Source organism: Taurulus bubalis (genome assembly GCF_910589615.1).
Source record: "Taurulus bubalis genome assembly, chromosome: 7".
NCBI lineage: Eukaryota > Metazoa > Chordata > Actinopteri > Perciformes > Cottidae > Taurulus > Taurulus bubalis.
In genome coordinates, this window is record NC_136595.1 from 14,188,090 (window position 1) to 14,207,607 (window position 19,518).

At 42.1% G+C, this 19,518-nt stretch overlaps 1 protein-coding gene across 1 annotated transcript in view; it reads left to right on the forward strand.

Annotated features, from left to right (window-relative positions):
- Positions 1 to 19,518, forward strand: part of dennd1b (DENN/MADD domain containing 1B) — a gene marked incomplete at both ends in the record, with an annotated part of 98,618 nt that overhangs the window by 39,205 nt on the left and 39,895 nt on the right. Inside the window, 7 exons of the mRNA XM_079221472.1 lie at positions 322 to 371; positions 1,300 to 1,419; positions 6,637 to 6,706; positions 8,414 to 8,494; positions 9,789 to 9,848; positions 13,319 to 13,372; positions 13,973 to 14,083. Of these exons, the coding sequence (XP_079077598.1) occupies positions 322 to 371; positions 1,300 to 1,419; positions 6,637 to 6,706; positions 8,414 to 8,494; positions 9,789 to 9,848; positions 13,319 to 13,372; positions 13,973 to 14,083 (546 nt within the window). The remainder of the gene's footprint in view (positions 1 to 321; positions 372 to 1,299; positions 1,420 to 6,636; positions 6,707 to 8,413; positions 8,495 to 9,788; positions 9,849 to 13,318; positions 13,373 to 13,972; positions 14,084 to 19,518) is intronic.

Below are 19,518 nucleotides of genomic sequence, written 5' to 3' on the forward strand. Positions count from 1 at the left end.
CTGTGGATCGAGATCCACCCCCATCCTCGTAAAAAAAAGGGAACCGTTCCACTCTGTTCTGCCAAATGAAGTGGGTTATATTGCCCATTCATTTGGATTAAGTGCATTTAGGCTGTAGTGTTTGGGATGTCAAGACTTTGTCAGATTGCTATCAGCAGCATTTAACATTAATCCTCATTTTGTTCAGCCAATTGATAGCATCCACTTAGTGGAGGCTGAAGAGAACGTCATATTGAAATAAGCAGTTATTATTTGTTTTCCCTGTGATGTGTTTTTCTCTAAAAATGTGTGTGTGTGTCTCTCTCTGTTCTGGTTTCTCAGGAGGTCCTTCAGACGATACCAAAGTTCTGCTTTCCCTTTGACGTGGAAAGGTACGATTCCTCTCCCTTTCAGCTTCCCCGTTGTTTTAGCACTGCAGCGCACTTTCACCTCCTTCACATACCGCACACAGATATGCACACCTAGCTCTCCTCTCATTACAGAAACGCATATGCATTTGAAGGAGGACATGATAATGATTCATTCCTAGGTACAGTCACATGATGATTTACGCTCACTGTGTGTGATTGCAAGTAGCCTCTCTGGTCTTAAACCCCAACACATCTGACATGTTCTTGCATACAATCTGCATTGACTGTATCTGCAAACAACGCAGCTGTTGGCAACATGTCCCCAAATGTAAATGGTGTGATGATGAAGACACACTATAATAATGTTGGCAACAAGTTTCATTAATGATGGTGTGTGTGTGTGTGTGTGTGTGTGTGTGTGTGTGTGTGTGTGTGTGTGTGTGTGTGTGTGTGTGTGTGTGTGTGTCCTGAGTCTAAGGAGGTGTGTTTTATTCTACCTTACAGAGGTCTGATCAGACCAGCAGCTTTTTGAAAAGTAGCGGCCTCTATATTTTGAGGCTGGAAAATGACATGTTAAAATTGTAAAGACAGAGAGTGTAAGGGGGGAGGGGGAGGAATGTACAGTATTTTACTGAAGCTGAGCTGCTGCCATCTAGTGGAGTAGGGAAGTACAGAGCTTCTCTGCCATTTCAAAACGCTTTTTATGTTTCTCAAGTCATAATGGGAATAAATATGTGACATCAGATTTGGACATTGAAAATTTAGCTCATGGTGTCATTTTGTCTGAGAATGAGTTTGTTTCTCCATCCAGCCAGACCAAAATTGTGTTTTTTGTTTTTTTTTATGTATATGATTTCATAGATTTAGTGCACCCCATTGCATTCAGTTGATTATTATATGGTTTTGGTCATTTGTGAGTGTGTTTGTTTTCCCTTTGTGCCGGCTTCAGGGTTTCCCAGAATCAGGTGGGGCAGAATTTTACCTTTGTGCTGACGGACATCGACGGCAAACAGAGGTTTGGTTTCTGTCGACTCACTCAAGGCTGCCGGGTCTGCATGTGTCTGCTCAGGTAACACACACACACACACACACACACACACACACACACACACACACACACACACACACACACACACACACACACACACACACACACACACACACACACGTGCATATATTCACGGTAAATCTTGTTATGCTTTTAACACTCCAAGGTCCATATATATATTTTGGATTTGTTCAAAACCATGTTGTTCTAATGAACTGAATCTTACCGCAGTCTTCAGCACTCAGTATCAAACATTTTGTAATTTTAAATAGTATCCAACTCCCATAAATTAAAAGAATGTCAAAAGAGTGACAACTGGATGTAGTATAAGTTGTGCTGCAGATCACAAATCCAAACATATAAAAGTCAGCCTTTATTATTTTACTCTGAATCAGAATCAAGAAAATGTGTGGAAAATGACTTTTTCAAACACCATTGCTTTTATTTATTCGTTAAAATAACCAAGACTTAGCCTTTTTTGGCGCTTTTAGATCAGTCTCAGAACAGTTTTTTTTAATATCTGCATTTATTTCTTAAGTCTGATGAAAAAAAAATTAATTTACCAGATCTTAGAAGTGAGCACAGATTCTTTTCAGACAGTATTTCCTCTCTTCACACTGAACTGCACTATGCCAGAATAACACATTTATATTCTCATCTGCCCACACAATTATGTTAGTGATGTGGCTATAATTACCCAAAAGTTTAGCAGTTTTTGATATTTCATAGGTGGATTCATCTTATCACAGCGTAGATAAATGAGGATACCAAACCCAGGAACATATCATTTTCTTTGCATAATTGCTCTCCAAGAAAGGCTATTATCATTTAATTCCCATGTAATTGCATGTTGACACTATGTTTTTACAGATGTAATTACCTTACCATTACAAAGAAGGAGCACTCCAGTGATAATCTCAATGGACAGGCTCATGTGCTTTAGAATAAACTGAGGAAAATGTACAAATAAATATTTTTTTAATGAATGTATTAAGCAGTTTAACAAACAACAAACTGGGAAAGGAGCACAAAGCCTTTTCTTTTTCTCTGTTAGTGTAAAGCAGCACTCCTGTAAGTGATGCATGCGCGTGTGTGTCTGTGTGTGTGTGTGTGTGTGTGTACGTGCGTTATGGGCGTGTGCGTGTGTGTGTTATCGGTGTGTGTGGCTGTTGATGGACAGTCGTGGGTTTGTCGCTGCCCTGATGAGCTGCTGTGAAGAACAGTGTCCCTCCTCCCCACACCACCCACCCTTCTCGGCCAGCTTCCATGGCCTTTGTTTTTCTTTTCTTTCCTCTCTTTCTCTCTCTCTCTCTCTCTCTCTCTCTCTTCCTCTCTCTCCCTCCCTCTTTTCTCCTCGTTATTCGGCTACTGCCACAGTGCGACAGCAAAGACGCTTGGCCCATAATTATGCATGAAGCTTCACTGCCAATTAGCAGAGGTTCCCCTGTCCCTCTCGCTGAGTTAGACATGCTAATTCATTTGACATATGATGTATAAAATTCATTATGCATTTTGAGTAGTTTGCATGGCTTGCTTCATTTTTAATAAGACAACGTATAGAAAGTTTTTTTTTTACGTTAATTTAAAATTGTTTGCGTGCTCCCCAGTTACGTTTGTCTTTATTTTTTTGTCTTCTTATTAAGACAAGTGTCATTATTCTAAAGCATAAAAAAACATTCACGATATCTCATTGAGAAATGTGTAAATTAAATTGGGTAGGTTACTGCTGTAGTGTGTTGGTTGAACATGTAATTATGTTTATAAGTCTGTTTTTCATTCTGCCATGCAAGACAGTGTTATGGAAAGGACAGCAGATTAGTTTGTCTTTAAAAAAAGAAGAAGATATAACCAAAGAAGAAGAGAAAAATACAGATAATGTAAATGATTTATCTGAAAGAATTATCAGTTAAAATGTAAAGTAGTAAGGCCCAGACCGACTAGTTTATTTTATTTTTTATTTCATCTTTAATTTCCCATGGATATAGAATAAAACTGTAACAGTTTTTCGTCTCTGTGAATGTTGAAGTGTTTGGACCGTAAAATTGTCACCTCTCCTTACAGGAGGAAGTCCCTTAATGAGGAGGGCAGTTTTATGTGGATAGCCCTTTGTAGTCTCACTGCTAAAGCCGTGGCCGAAGGGCCATGCTCCCTTCAGGCATATGCTCCACAAAATGAGGAACAACACAAAATAGATAATTTAACTTGTTCTGTTTTATCCTGTTTTTCTCCATTTTCTCTCGTTCTTTGTCCCCCACATTTGACAGTTTTTCTGTTGAACACGGGAGTAATTTGGAGAAATGTGGATCTTTATTTGATGGCTGGGGCTTAAGGATACGTTTTAGGGACTGCGTTGCTCCAGTTTGTGGTCACTTAGCGATTCGCCGGAGGACACTTCCTTCCCTGTACTTAACCCCTAACCCGAGAATGTAAAGGTGTAATGAAATCGTCTACAAAGTGTAAGATGACTTACGATTACAGATACCTGTGCATTAAAGGAGATTTAAGACTCATCTAAGGAACAGGAATGAGTGTCGTGTTTAGCACCCAACAGGTACTTTATTGCAGCAAAAAGGGCCGATCTAAGTACTCCAATATAAAGAGTCAATCAAATGCCTTAACTACTGACGTGTATAGTTAAAACGTATGAGTATAAGAATATTTATTCACAATGTCGTTCACAATATTTGGACATTTTGTGAATAGTTTATTTCACTCTCGGTTCACACATTTCTTTGTGAAAGCCTATTTCAGCTGCATTTTTGTGTGTGTCCATAATAGCATAATTGTAAGTTCCCAAAGGCACCTTCATGTACCTGTCTTCTGTCAGATATTTCCGTGCGGTTAGGTAGTCTGAGCCCTGGATGAAGAGCATGACGGGCTGTGAGTGGACCGCAGATTAACTGGTTCATTCTTTGAGTACATGGCACTTTGAGAAGACATGTGTTTAAAATGGCAGGAGAGATTGTGGGGCCCCCACACACTGAGCACTCCTGTGATGGATGCCTCTCTCTCTCTCTCTCTATCGGAGGATTTGCGGAGCACAAACAGATCTGAGCAATGAACTGTGATGAGTAGGAGTATCTCTCTAAGCTTTCCAAACTTTAACTTTGCATCAACAGAGAGCGCAGAGCAGGGGGGAGGGAGGGATAAGTAGAACAATCTCTAAGTTGTATTCATTCTATTGCATTTTAATTAAGCATGAAAAGGCATTACTTATTGCAGGAAGATGTTATAAGAATATTGATAATTTGTGCTTGGCTGCCTTCACCAGCGATCATGTGTTTTCCTCTAAAACAAAGGATTTACAGCACCTTTGTGTAGGAGTGTAATGACTGTGAGATCTGTGAGGCCTGACGGCTGCTCTGACAGCAAGACTCCTATTTACATCCCCTTCGACGGTGAAAAATGAAGGATTAATGTCCAGAAGCCTGGCTTTTTAAACACACATACAGGAGGCAGATAATACAAAGGCTTTGCCCTCCCCCGTCAGTCATTATATATACTGACCTTTTCGTGCAATTGCTAAATGTAAACTGACCCCATATGCAGATATTTGGGTTGTCTTGGCAGAAATAGGTCTTCGAGCTTGATATCCGGTCAGCATGTGAATTAACATACGCATGTTTGAATTTAGGCTTTCCTGCGAATGTGACCTGATTGCGTTAAATCTTCACACAGACGTCAAAATATTGGCATGTTAAGAGGCTGATTGTTTCAGGCTAATGGTCACTCAGCCTCTCTGATTGGTGCGCTTGGCTGCACTTCTCCGGGAACCTGGCCTGTCATTGGCCCCTTGCGGATTTAGCGATATGAAAATTTGCATTAGGTTCACTTTATTGTTTTCTTGTTGTCTGTTAATTCCAGTCTACAGAGCAGCCGGTGACCCATGCCCTGGAAACTCCTCAGTCTCCAGCCAACTGCCTGAGCAGGACTTCACTGGCTTATAAACTCACACGCAGTCAAAGCTTCACTCTGACTAATGTGTCATCTATTAGAACTAAGAAACGGCAGATTTAACCTCTTTGTCAGATTTTTTTACTTGAATTAAATTATTGTCTTAACGACTTGTACTTAACACTGTTTTCACTTATAGACATTGAGGAACACTCACTGAGATTGGTGAGCAAATAAGAATCCACTTTTGATTGATTGGCTCATTTTGCTACAAATGTATTTTTCAACCCTGCAGCCAGGCAAGTTAATGAAGCATTAATGTGAGTTTCTGTTTATTTCATCGGGATACTAAGAAGTCCTTATGTAGAATCATTATTCATGCAGTGTTCAAAAATGCATGTTAAAACCCCAAACTAAATACAAAATCAATACATTGACAGGACACTATGTTTTTATTATTATTGATTGCATAACATTAAATAAACTGAGCCCTCTTTTATGCCAGAAGAAAATGTTGGCCATCTTCCATCGAGAAAGCAAGTGGACTTGGCCAAGAATATGTCAACTTTGTAAAGAAAGCCACGCCGCAGATGCTTTTAGCTTATGGTTGGTGTGCTCAGTCATTAGCTTTAACACAAACACTGCAGTATAAATTATTTTGAGCTTGTTAATGAATTTATTTATTTAACATTAATTGCATAAGGAAAATATATTTTTTTTAATGCGAAGGGCATAAGAAGAAACACAGAGAGGGGCAGGAGGAGGAGGAGGAGGGGGAGGCGAAAGAGGGGAGGAGGGGGGGAGGCGAGGCATCTTGGGCTGCATTTTGTTAACCCTGTGCATCTGTGAGCCGCATGCTTGTAAACCTTAGCATCCTTCCACATCACATGAAAGCTATGGTGTTGTTTTATTAAAGAATCTAAAATCATTTTTTTTTGTTTTTTCTGCCCCAGGCCCTGGGTGTCGAAGAATGTCATAATACGAAACTACATAGCATTTAATTTTTTTCCCATTGTAACAAAGACTTTGTGCTTTGGACTAGCTGGGAACACAATCCATTATCAATGTCCTGAGTGTATTTGATCCATAAACAATGGGTCACTAACGATAGCCAGTACATACACAGAGTTATATGGCAAGGCTATACATTAAAAACTCAGTGCTGTTTAATGGTTTTACTGTCTAGCAGATGGTGGAATAATGTACTGTATATAGATTGTGATGGGCAAAGAAAGAGAACACTCAAATAATAGTTTTCAGAAGACTAAATCCCTCTACATTTATACTGATGCACATCTTGTTTGTTTATTGTCATTAATTGTTTTGTCCCTCTGACTCTTTCAGTTATCTACCATGGTTTGAAATCTACTACAAGTTGCTAAATACTCTGGCAGACTACCGAACAAAACAACAGGTAATCGTCTACTCGGAGGTATTTATAATTGTATGTATTGCAAGGTAGGTACATGAGAAATAAGACATGGTGGTTTGGTTTGACTATGAAACAAGCACAGTTTAATGTTTTTGAAACTGTACTGTGGTGAGATATTTTCCTCCATTCTGTGCTTCTTCTGCATGTTCCCTTTTGTCTGCAAGTTTTGTTCGCCGTCTTGGGCTCCACTTGGCTCCTGTTGTTAGCGGCAACAATGTTGACATTTCACAGACCAAACGCTGATCTGACACTGGAAGTTATTCCTGATGATTTACTGGAAAACAAATTGTTAAGAAAAAAACAAAACCACACACACAAACATACACAATGCTCGCACTTCACAAAAGTCTTTTCCCCTGACTATTCACTGCATTGTACTAGCAAAGGGAGGGGAAATGTAAAATATTCAACAAACTGGGGAGATGTGCGGCGTCTAGCGCAGAGGGTGTAGGTGATGTTCCCATGTTGAGACTGAAGTGAGAAGAGACGACGGAGGGAGGGAAGGAGGCAGAGCAAGTGAAAGCTGCAGAGAGCTTTGGGACCGCTTTCAATTGTCATGTAGTCACTGCTTCTTCCAAGATCCTTAGAGAGCGATGATCAGGACAGAGAGGCCCGCTAAAGCAGACAATCGCAAACATATCACATAAACATTCAACATATACTCGCATTAACGTGATTGAAAGGCGGGATAGTCGAGTGTAGACAGAGCCAGATGAGTAGAATAGACCGGTTTGTGTGTGAGTAAGAGAGAGACGGAAAGATTGGTGGAAATCCTGGGTGACTGAAGTGTTAGTGTGCATGATTTGGTTTCTATTTACTCCGCTGTCCGTTCCGGGCGAGAGGGAGATGTTGACAGACGAGGGAAGACAGAAGAGCGATGAGGGTTTAGGGCGAGGGGTAAATGAACTGTTTCCCCAGGCTGTGTTGCTGACCATGCGTGTGAGCATTGAGCCTCTCATGACAGGAGGCTGTTCGATTGCACACACCCCAACACATCCCCTCCCTCCCACCCTTCTCCTTCTCTTACAGTATATCGCCACCCATTCCTCTCGAGTTTCTATTTCCTTCTGGCTCGCGCATACAAATACACTCGCACTCATGCACATGTCCTCAAACAAGCAACTGTTCGAAGCCAAAACTAAGTTCTCTGAAAGGGCGACTAGAAAAATAATCTAAAACAAACAACAATGCGCCATCCCCGTGTTCGCAGTAGTTAGTTGCAGACTGTTGTTTTTTTCAGTTCTCCAGGCAGAGGACCGAGTGTAAATAATAATCTTGTCGCAGAGCTCATAAATGCTGGAAGAATAATCTCTCGCTTGTTCTGTGGTCAAGCTAGCTCTCTCTGACGGCTTCTTAAAGACCCCGTCTTTGGAACGGGGACCCCAGCTTAATTACTGACAGCCCGCTCTTGGCCGTAAATCAACGCTGCCGGATAATAAGCATCTGCAGCCCCACACTCAGCCGTCTTTTAACCTCACCATTGCTCGTTAAACATATGTCAGTCGGAAGTTTTGGAGCCCTTCAGGCCTCGCTGCAGGATTGCCCTCTGGTCTGCACCAGCGCCTATCCCAGCGCCGTTGTTAAGATTGACACATAACTTGTGACATCAACAAAACAAGTAAATAAAATTCATGTGTCCCATGTTTTTATGTTTGTTTTTTTCTTTTGTTGTTTGTTTCTCTCCCCCAGGAAAATGACTTGAATGACATGCTGAATTCTCTCTATGATCTGCCTGTGCCAAAGCCCTTCACGCCAGTCAACCTGAGTGTGGTAGGTATAGATCTCATATTCCCCCTTATCAGAGGCAAGACAGCTGAGAGTAGAGCTAGAAAGGGGGACAGGTAGGTTCCTGCAGTAGTCTGTTGTTTTAGGAAGGAGACTGCAGAAAGGAAAAGGATGTTGGCTGAAGAAGTTAAAAGTAGAGCGAGAGACACTAAAGATACAGATATAATAGGAAAAAAGTGTGGACAAAGGAAGGAAAAATTAGAAATGAAATGCAATTGACACAAAGACATGAGGAGGAGACAAAGATGGCATGAAAACAGACAGAAGAAAATAGGGCAGACAGGCAGAAACAAGGAGAGATGGAGAAAACGGGTTGAAATGGATGAGAAAAATGAGAGAACAGATCAGACAGAGAGGAGAGCAGGAGGAGGTTAGGATACACTAGGTAGGAACTGAGAGACACAGAGGGCCCCGGACTGACACTGTTTGGAAACAAGAAGTGGCGCTAACAGGTTTTTGGGTGATAAGCCAGAGCCTGACATGTTTAAACTGGATGGGTCCTTTCACAACTCGTCATGTCTCCTGCTTATCAAAAAGTGAAATGGCTTAACGAGCCCGGGTCCCTCAAAGTCAGCCAGTGTTTGTGTTACCTCTGACACAATCTCTTCTTGTGTGTTTGCAGCTCCGACATGAAACACTCACTCTTAAACAGATTTCGCTCCCATTAGCCTGGACAACTTAAGTAGAATGTAATGATTTTCAGTGGGACGGTTGCGAGTTAAAATATTTTGTTCTCTAATATCTTTATTTTCGAGTTGCTTAGACTCCACACGGTAACGGGATTAAAAGAATTCCAGTGGTAGCCTTTGTCCTTGAGGACCTTCGCTCCTTTTTTTTGGACCAATTAAAAAAGCAACTCTGGGTCTTTTCTGTGGCGTAGGTCTCAGAAGGATACACATCTAATTACACAGATGACTTTACAACATAACAAGACTTATATGAGGTAATCAATATATCTATATGGAGGTTAACAAGGTCAATACATATTCCTTGTGATTTATTATTTCTTTGCGTCAGTTTTCTTCTCAGCTCTGTATGTGAACAAAATCTTTTCATCTGCATCTCGGAGCTTCATTGGAAAAGAAGCCCCGGAGAACAGAGGTGATGGCTCCATGTCTCTTCTGGAGAAGCCACTAGTTTGATATTTAATTGATGAAGCCGAATTATTCCCTTAAAGATGTGTTTTTTGTTTTATCGTGGCAGCCAAGAAAAAGGATCATTGTCCCCTTTCATGTGTGAACCCTCTTTTGTTCTCTATCTCCCTCTCTTATTGTGCAAGAATGAGCAGTTGTATATTGCCACTGGGCAAGTACTGAGAGATTGGCGAAGCAAGGAGCCGGTGAGTGGAGGGGAATGAATGAACGGCAGAAACGGGAGGAGGGAAGGAGGCTGCTGTGAAATATGAAACCGCTGCTGTACTAATCGCATGGGAGCAACGGCTTTCCAATTTGGCCAAATAAGCTGCGCTATCTTTTTAAATATAACAAAAACAAACTATCCTGGGCCTTGGTGTATGTTTCTTCTTCTCTGGAAAACAATCAAACTTTGTAAATGATTAATGCCTTTCCACACTGCTATATTCTCTCTCTGAATATCAAAAGTTTTCCCCCTCTTTATGTTTAAAGCAAAGGCAATTGTGCTCAAAAAATCTCCTTGATGCCTTTCCAGTTAACCCACTTTCAATGTTTTTATATAAACATGTCTTCGAAAGAAAAAGAAAAATGCAGATAAGCAAGCAAACAGCCAATAAAAGCCTGGGTTGAGTTGAGGAGCACGGCTTCTGATTATCACAGTGCCATGAATTTGTCGACCAACAGGGAAACATTATTTAGCACACAGAGCACTATGTATGGTTATGGAGGGTTGTTCTCTGCCTCAGGTGTATTGTCTCGAGTCCCTGATCTTTGATTGAGATTTTATTTGTTCAGTTACAATTGCTCTTTTATCTCATTTTAATTATTCTATTGCTAGTCTTCTATTCAGTCAACGATGAACAGGCTTCCCTTCCCACATACAGTATTGTTTATAAAGATATCTAAGAATCAATCCACTTTTCTGGCAGCTGCTGGATTCTAGGCAATGGAGCATTGAGCCCCATGTAAAGTGAGAATGGCACAGCAGGTTAGAATAAGGTGGCAGCAGAACTCCGCTCATCTGTACCCTCATTGTATACCAACGTAAGAGTGGGAGTTACCCGGAAGAGTTAATTAACAAGGTATGATCAGAAAATTACAGTCGTTCAAATATTTACTTTTGTGTGTGTCTTCTTTTAATGATTTTTACAAAAAGTTGGAAACTGGAAAGTGAAAATTCAGTGGGAGCTCCAGAACGGAGGTGAAGATAAAGGCGGTGTACTGCGAAACGTTTGACTTCATTCAAGTGTAAATCGGTTAAAAGTTGTACACAAGCGTTTTTTTATCAGTCGCTTTAAATTTGTGTTTCATAAAGTTGCCATTAAAAATGTCGGCATCGTACATTTTTGCAAACCTCTGATATGATGAATGTCTCGCGGTACAGTGAGCAACGCACAGAGCACTACAAGTGTAGTGTTGGTATTTCAAACGACCGTTATTGAAAGTTACGTGGTATAATTATGAGTATAACAAGTGAAAACATCCACAAAGGATGAATGTGTCAAACAAACACAGGACTGTTACCCCTTTTCATGGCTGTTCGTGTCCCTTGTGAAACCCAAAGTAAATGCTGAAGTAAAGTACTACAGGACCCCTCAAAATGGTTGCTTTTCAGTTACATTAAGGCACCAAAACGTTTAGGGAAACATCACTGTTTTGGTTAAAAGAAGTACGTTAATGCTGGAAGTTATCTCAGGGGCCTGTTGCGAATGAAGCAAAGTTGCTAGATCTCATAAGAGTGCATTGCTGAGACAGAGAAAGGTCTCAAACTACGTTCATTTCCTCCTGATTTGTCTCTCTGAAAAATGCCATTACTGAATTGTCTCCTCCTTAACCTGACCCATTGTTTCACTGCGCTAACCACGTGTCAGTGAGCGTTTCTGTATATAAGCGTGATACGAGGCTGAACAGTGATAGCAGCAGTACGTCACAATAAACTAATAGCTGTAAAGCTAACGTCTGCAGCTGAAACGGGGGAAGAGGGAATCTGCTCAAGCATCACAAATTGTTTCCCTGCCTATGCTTTTCTCTTTGACTGCCATGTCAAAAATTATGTTTCTTTGCAGATACTGTTACGGTGTAATGGTAGCTGGCCATTATATGCATGGACATATAGCCGCAGTAATTCAAACATTTAAAGAAATTCACTTGCCATAAAGAGGAAGGGTGTAGGAGTTGCTTATGCTCAGAAACAGTATCATTGCCCATAAAAAAAACTCAAAAGGCGAAGAATGTCTGTGTGTGCTGCATGTTCATCTCCTCTAAGCTTCGCTTGATGACAACACTCGTCCTCAGGGAATGACTGTTGTTTACTCGCGGTAATTGTTTTCACATTTTTCCAACTTAATGCACTTGAAACATTTTAGTTTGTTTTACATTAGACTGAATGGTCCAATGTCAACCACAGACACAGTTATGTGCTGCCATTGCACTTTCCTCATCATCAGAGTCTGTTATTGTTGTGTTTTCTCAAACACACTCAGACTAATACGCATCATTCTGTAATTTTCATGGTAACGGGATTAGAAATTCACATCTGAATAAACAATTTTGAGAAATTGTGTCAGGCGCCAGAACAAAACTGACCAGCAGCACTTTATATGTGAAATGTGCTCACGAAACATTGTACTTAGCAGCTTACTAGCGAACAATGTTGTGACCGAGGGTGAACCCAGCATTGCTCAAAATAGCACAGAATCAAGTCAAATTGTCACGACCCGGCTGAGTACATGAAGCTAATATTCTTCCATTGTTGTGGGTTTTTTAAACTCCATATTTTTACTGTCTGACTGTGACGGGCTTTTACTCTCCAGAGCTTTTCATGTCTTTATAATCAGAGACAGCTTTCTTTCTTGGTGGTGACATTTACGGCGGGGTTGCTGCTTTTGAATGACTCTTCTTATGTTTGCATACTCTTAATTATATTGTTTGTGATGTAATGCATTACTGTTATGTCGTCTTCTGTTTAAAGAATTTAAAAGTCTTAGAAGATGAAATACATTTTAACGTTTTAAATACTGTGCAAGTATTTACTGTAGACACTGTATTTTCATGATTTCCATTTACAATTTAAGCAAATACCTGCAACAGATGGTAGAGTGAAGGCCTCCAGAAACACAGGTGTGATAAGCATACAGGAGAGTGTGTGTGAAAAACACAACAGTGTGTTTCAGTTGATGCTTTGTCTACCTGTCTCCAAACACCACCTCTCTCAGGCCCCTTTTATCTGAACACTGAACCTGCCCTGCTCTCCCAAAGTGAGACAGGCAGCCCTGTGATCCTCTAAACAACCTGTGTGTGAGTGTCTGTGTGGATGTGTGGATGCACATGAGCACATGTGCACATACTTTTGTCTGTGTGTTGGTGCTCCCCAAGCCTTTTTAATGCTTAAATAAAGACTCTGTTTTCCACCGGAGACATCACCCCAGTCTGTGTCTATGGGGAGCTGAGCTGCTATTGAGCTTTCTCTGTTCTGCGGGCCTGATAAAAGCATTGCCACAGTTCAGACACCAGCTCAGCAATTCATATAGACAGAGCTGAAGATGAGCCATAAATCATAGAACAAAGTGAACGGCCTTTCCCCCCCCTCCTCTTCCCCTCATTCTTTTCTGTGTGAGTGGTATGCTTCACTTGTGACCTTCCCTCTTCTTTCTCCTGCATGTTTGTGTTTTCGCAGCACTCCTACTTCATCGCCCCGGATATCAATGGACTGCCAACCATCCCTGAGAGCGTAAGTATTCATAGAAAAAGAAAAGAAAGGAGTTGAAGAGAGAGATGCGTTTTCTTCTGGAAACATCTTTGTCTCTAATCGTTTTTTAATCAAATACACTTGTCACCTTTTGAAATTATTGCATCATCCTTTTTTCAGTTTTATCTCCTGTGGTGCTTGTACTTTTAATATCCAAGTTCAGTGATCATCGTGGGTATTAGGGGATTCAAATGAACATCTTTTATTTTATTTTGTATGTTCTATTCCAATTGTAGCTCAAGCATGGAGCATCCCAAGTCTTTATGACAAGGGACACCAGATGAAAATGGGTATCAATCAATCTGACAAATTCAAGCAACATTGATTGACACGTTGTCTTTTTTTTCCCCAAACATGGCTATATAAGATGGTTTAAATCTGTATTTCTCATCCATTCTTTTCCTTGGACTGCAAAAACAATATGTGCAGAGATTGAAGTCCAAGTCCTTTTACAGCCAGTACTGTATGTCTCTCTTTATGGCACACTCAGGCACTCTCCCCGTCTGTAGCATTGACACTTTACTGTAAACAAGGACAGTTTGTTATGAACCTGCATATCCCTCTGTTCCTGTCTATCTCCAGAGGAACCTGACAGAGTACTTTGTGGCTGTGGATGTCAACAACATGCTCCAGCTCTACGCCAGTATGCTGCATGAACGGCGGATCATCATTACCTCAAGCAAGCTTAGCACTGTGAGTCCATTCCTTCCCAGTCATTCTCTCAGCTGCAGTCAGTTATCAGCTCTGCCCTGTCAGACACAAGGTTGGAAAACAAATACTGCAACCACTTGAAGGGCGAGTTTCACAAACATTTCATTGAAGTTGAGGTGTAGCTTTTATTCAAAAAATGTTTTCATTAAGTCATGCTGTGTAATGTAGGATTTCATGTTCGCTATCTTACTATGTTTTCTAATTTACAGTCATGGAGAGTCACGGTTGCTATTTTTGGCTTCTTTACAAATTCAGATACCGATTTGCCCTCCTTTTTAAAAAAAAAAAAAAAAAAAAAAAAAAAAAAAAAAGTATATAACTCAAATGTAGATTGAACATGATTCTCTTCATCAATAATCCAACAGGATATCAACCCCTAATTAGTACGATGAGGATATTTATCTGACATGGCTACGCTACTTGTACAGATCTGTCTGCCCCCCCAGCCCCTCTTTGCCCGAGCGTCCTGCGCTCAGACAGCCGCACTATCACCACGCTCTGACAAGCTGTGAAATCCACACTAAAGCTGGATTATATCTGACTGTTTGTTTTATAACCGCAACATATTAATGGCCAAAAAGCCATAAATTATCCGTTATTACATGTCTCAACTCTCTCACATTATTTAAAGTCCCTTCTTTCTCTCTGTACGAGGGAGGACATCTCTGTCTTTCTTCCCCTCTTCCTCCCTCTGTTCCTCATTCCAACCTCCCCCCTGTTATCTATGTGGCTGATGAGGCAGAGCCAAATGTTTATGACAGATGAGATGGGAGAGGGAAGTGATGTCATCCAAGTCCTCTCTGTATCTGTAGTGTAGCCGGTCCTGCCTTGGTATCTACAAGGCTGCAGAACACTGAACAGCCGGAGGGGCCTGTGGGTGGTGATGGGTGCTGGAGGGAACGGTACCCAAGGTCTCCCATAGGAGCTATCCTCGGAAAGATCTGTAAAAATTACCCAGCCCTCAGAGAATATCACCTGTCTCCCCTCAGCACCTCAGACTAGCAGCACTGTGCTCAGGGTCTAGGCTGCACACTGTGCTGTGACACGAGGGTTACACGATGTAAATGATCAGACTCAAGGGTGAAGGTGTTTTTCTTTTTAGCAGGGAGGTGGGGTGGAGGCGATATTTGTCTATGATTTATAGTTTTCTGCCGCTCTGAGACTAATCTTGGCTTGTTTCTTTTACAAATGTATGCCGACGGAATTTTTTAAGAGCTTCCACGTCAGACCTTTACCCCTGTAAACCTTTTTTCTCCTCTGCAGTCCTTTATCCACTCATCTGTCTGTCTCCCTGTCTATCTTCCTCCGGGAGAGGTGTTTTGGTTTGGTAGCGATATATGTCAGGCACTGCATTACAAAGATATTTTCATATCTCCACTGGGATTACGAGCAGGCCTGATGTTATTACTGCTCCTGTGATGTGTTTTTTGTGTGTGTTGCTTTTGGGTAGAATGACCTCCTAGTTCAGGTGGAAATGGCTGCCATAAATCTGTAGGCCAGCTATCTAAGTGTATACATACTTAAATGCAAAAAGCCTGGCTCATTATCCACACCACTGTCTTCTGATCAAATATCTTAAAATGGGAAATATATAATTAACGTCAGAGTTTGTCAAAATGTTTGTTAAAGTGAGTGTTAGCAGTCACTGGATAGACAGGTAATATTTATATAGTCTGCTTGCCACAGATAGAGGATGTATGAGAGAATGTATTGTTAGTAACATCGTTAGTACCATCCAGCTGCTTTTCACCACCTCCGCCTGTCCAGCCTCTCAGCCAAGCAAAGAGAAAGTGGAAAGCGAGAATGAGATAGACACACGCACACACAGACACACAACGATATATATACTGCATTTATTCTGCCTGCTCTAGGTGCTGCCTGTGTTAAAGCCCCCGGTGAACCCAGTGTGTCAGTCTGCCGGTACATGGCCGCCGCGTCTCGCAAGCAGCCAACAGCAAAGGAATAAATCATGATCTTACAACAATGCGTCAGTTGACTTATTGCTGTTTCGTGACCGGAGGTGAATGGTACCACTGTTTTAAAAGGCTGGTCGGCGGTGGCGCAGGGGCGGGAGCCAGTCGAGCGTGCAGCCTTGTCATAGGGCCGTATAATAGGGCTGCATCGGCCCTTCCTCTAACTAGTCAGTTGGGAGGACCCCCACCACCATCGCCCCACCACCCTCCGTGTCTTTCATCTGCCGAGGCCCCCCAGCTCTCGAGCCCAGCCTCTGCCCTGCCTATCGCCCAAACTCACACAGCCCGGCCCCAGCACCGGCTGACAGCAGCCCTCTCATCAGCCTGTCAGGCCTATGCTAACAAGGAACTATCCATCCACCATGCCCTAGAGTGCCAGCTGTCTCTCTGTTTCCTGCCTTTCCCTCTGTTCTTCCTCTCCTCTCTTTCCATTACTTCTCTCTGTCTCTTTACTTTCTCTCTATCTAAGTTATTCTTCCTCACTGACATTATTATTTTCTGTCCATCTGTCTCTCACTTATCCTGGCTACACCTCTCTTTCTCTCTGACTTTGCCTCCCTCTTCCTGGGTGTCTTAATGCGACTTTCTCTTGTGGGGCATCTGCAGAACATCGGGACATCCTTCTCCTCAATAGACTTATCTCAGCCCCATGCCATGTGTCTGACTTGTGCCGCTGTGAATGTGCATGTGCATGCTGTGTGTGTGTGTGTGTCTCTTATGCATGCATCTGTTTGTGTGTCTTCTGCGCTCACAGGTGTTTGTACCTTATGTCTCGTGTCTTTCTGTGAGAGTCAGTGACTGTGCGTGCATGCGTGGGAGGCCTGGCGTTAGCCGTTACCTGTGTCGTCCTGTGTGCCCTCTCTCTCTCACTCTGCGCCACCTACTTGTTTGTGGCACACCTGTGTTGTGCCGGGCCTGACACCGGCGTTTGTCAACAGAGGGAGAAGCAGAGCGAACGTAATTGGTGACTCACTCTGTGCAGGGGAGGGGAGAGGGAAAGGCTAACACGGCGATAAACCAACAGGAGAAAGGAGGGAGAGGTAGCAATGGACAGAAGGCAGCGGGATGAGAGGCGGAAGACAGAATAACAAATGAAGAACGGGAATGGAAATGAGGCTGGGAAAAGAGAAGAGAGGATTGAATTTGGAGAGTGCGTAGGGACAGAGTTGGAAGGAAAGGCTAGTGGAGGGGAAATGAGTGTTTGAGGCTGGTGTGAAGAGGTCAAGAGCGACTCTGTTGATACCATTCCTCCTGTCAAATTGAATTACATTGCCTGCAGCAGCAGCTATTTGTCTCACACTCGGCTCTCGCTGTAATTTAACATGTGTGAAAGATTCTCTCATCTAAGAGTATCTAAGCAGAGGGAGTGAGCGTTGTTATGTCCTCAGTCCAGTAAAATCTCCATAACCCTGCAGTTTAATATGAAAAATATGCGAAAAAGGTGTATCTCGGCCCCCCACGGTAGCAGTTTCTCAATATTCTGCCTGTGTTTCACTTCAACATGTCCAGTTGCTCAGGTAAAGAGGAATGGTGTAGGAGGAAGCTTACTGAGCTCAGAGTAGCAGTGTTGAGAAGATCTGAGGTCTCTGGTGGGTCCAGCTCTTTAAAGAAACATCCCTGTTGAAGGGTTGTGTATGAATATGGAGAGTTGTTGTTTCTGCTCACCTGTAAAAAAAGAAAGAAAAGAAAGTATTTTTAATTGGTGTGTCATAATTTAGATTTTTTTGTTAATTTCTTGCAGAAAAAAAACCCATTAGCTGAATCCCTATTTCATACAAGATACTACTTCTAAGCAAGGTATACGTCCGTATGTGGTGTGTTCACTGTGCAAAAGTGGCGCAGTCCGGTGAATCAAACAAGTGGGCTTAAAAGAAAAACAGTGCTGTTGATGGCCGTTATTTTCCCACAATGCAACACGCAAAGGAAATGGGGGAGCTGCTCACAGCTGGAAAGTATTACAGCAAATTGTAGATGGTGGTAAAACAGCTTTGTGAACACAGCAGAAAGATTTACTATAAAATCATTGAAAAACATTTTAATGTCTATTTGTGAAGTTTAATTGGGAGTGACACACCAAAGTCCCAGTTTGATTGACATCACGTCACACATATCCTGTTCGTATAAACTGATTGTGTTGATTTTATTTTTTACAATAACTGCAAATAACAGTATGCTAAGACATTCAGTAGTTCCTCCTGTATACTATGAGTCTGTTGTATTAAATGCGACACAGCAATTGACTTGCGCTCAGACCCCATTATGGACAAAGCTGGCGTGTGACCTTTTAGCTTAAGTTTATTGCTACCTACTTCAAAGTTGAAATGCACATTTTGATCTCTTCTCTTCTCTCTTTCTTCTTCTCCCACTTTCACATCATCCTCTCCATCTCTTTTCTTGTCTCTCCTTCCTTTAGTCCCGTTGAATGGATCTTGGAAAACCAGTGTTAGTGTGGACACTTTCTGTCTCAGCTACAGCGCACTAAAAAAAGCTCTCAGGGAACCAAAGACCTTGACTGCTTTTTGAAGCAGGCTGTCGCTGTATAATCGGTTAGCTTCTCTCAGAGGAAGGGGGAAACACACACACACACACACACGCGCACACACACACACACACACACACACACACACCCACACACGCACACACACACACACACACACACACACACACACACACACACACACACACACACACAGTGTAAGAGGCAGGCAGCCCCTCATTACAGGGCAGAGCCCTGGTCCCTGAGGACTGGACCCAGCACCTAATCCTGTATTTGTTCTTGGGGACTGTATCTGTGATTCTCCATTGAATGGAATATTAAGCACCCAGGTCTTTTGTGGAGCGTGTAAGCCATTTGGCTCCACTCATCTATTATTTATCAGCCTGGCAAATATTTTATCAGCCTTAGCCTCTCATGACCCACTCTCATGTGAAGCCCCCCCTCTCTAAATGAAGAAAAAGAAAGAAGGGTACGATTTCTCTTTTTTCCAGTTTAGATTCCTTTTACTTTTTGCCTTGTTCGTTATAAAACCTGAACAAGGACACAGGGCTTTGTATTAGGCTGAATTAGAGAAGCAAATATGTGAACTATTCCTCTGGAGTTCTTTCCTAATGCCTTATCTCAGGCACACTGCCACCTCCATTGCTTTAGAGATAGCAACTAAAAGAAAACAGAAATCTAGATTTTGCTTTATAAATCATTATCTTAGTATCAGTAAACCCCCCCTCTCCTCTCGGCTAACTCCCTCAAGCCAGCCACCCAGCCTGAGAAGAAGAGAGGCAGAGAGAGACTCCTGTTTTCCCTTTCAACCTGAGAGTAAATCATGCCAGTTGGGGGGCTCACCTTGAGGCCTGGTGGAGATAATTGGAGTTGGTTAGCGAGGTGTTCTGTGCCATTACCTCCTGGTACCAGTGAATGACTGGGGCTTGTCTCGCACTCCCAGAGGA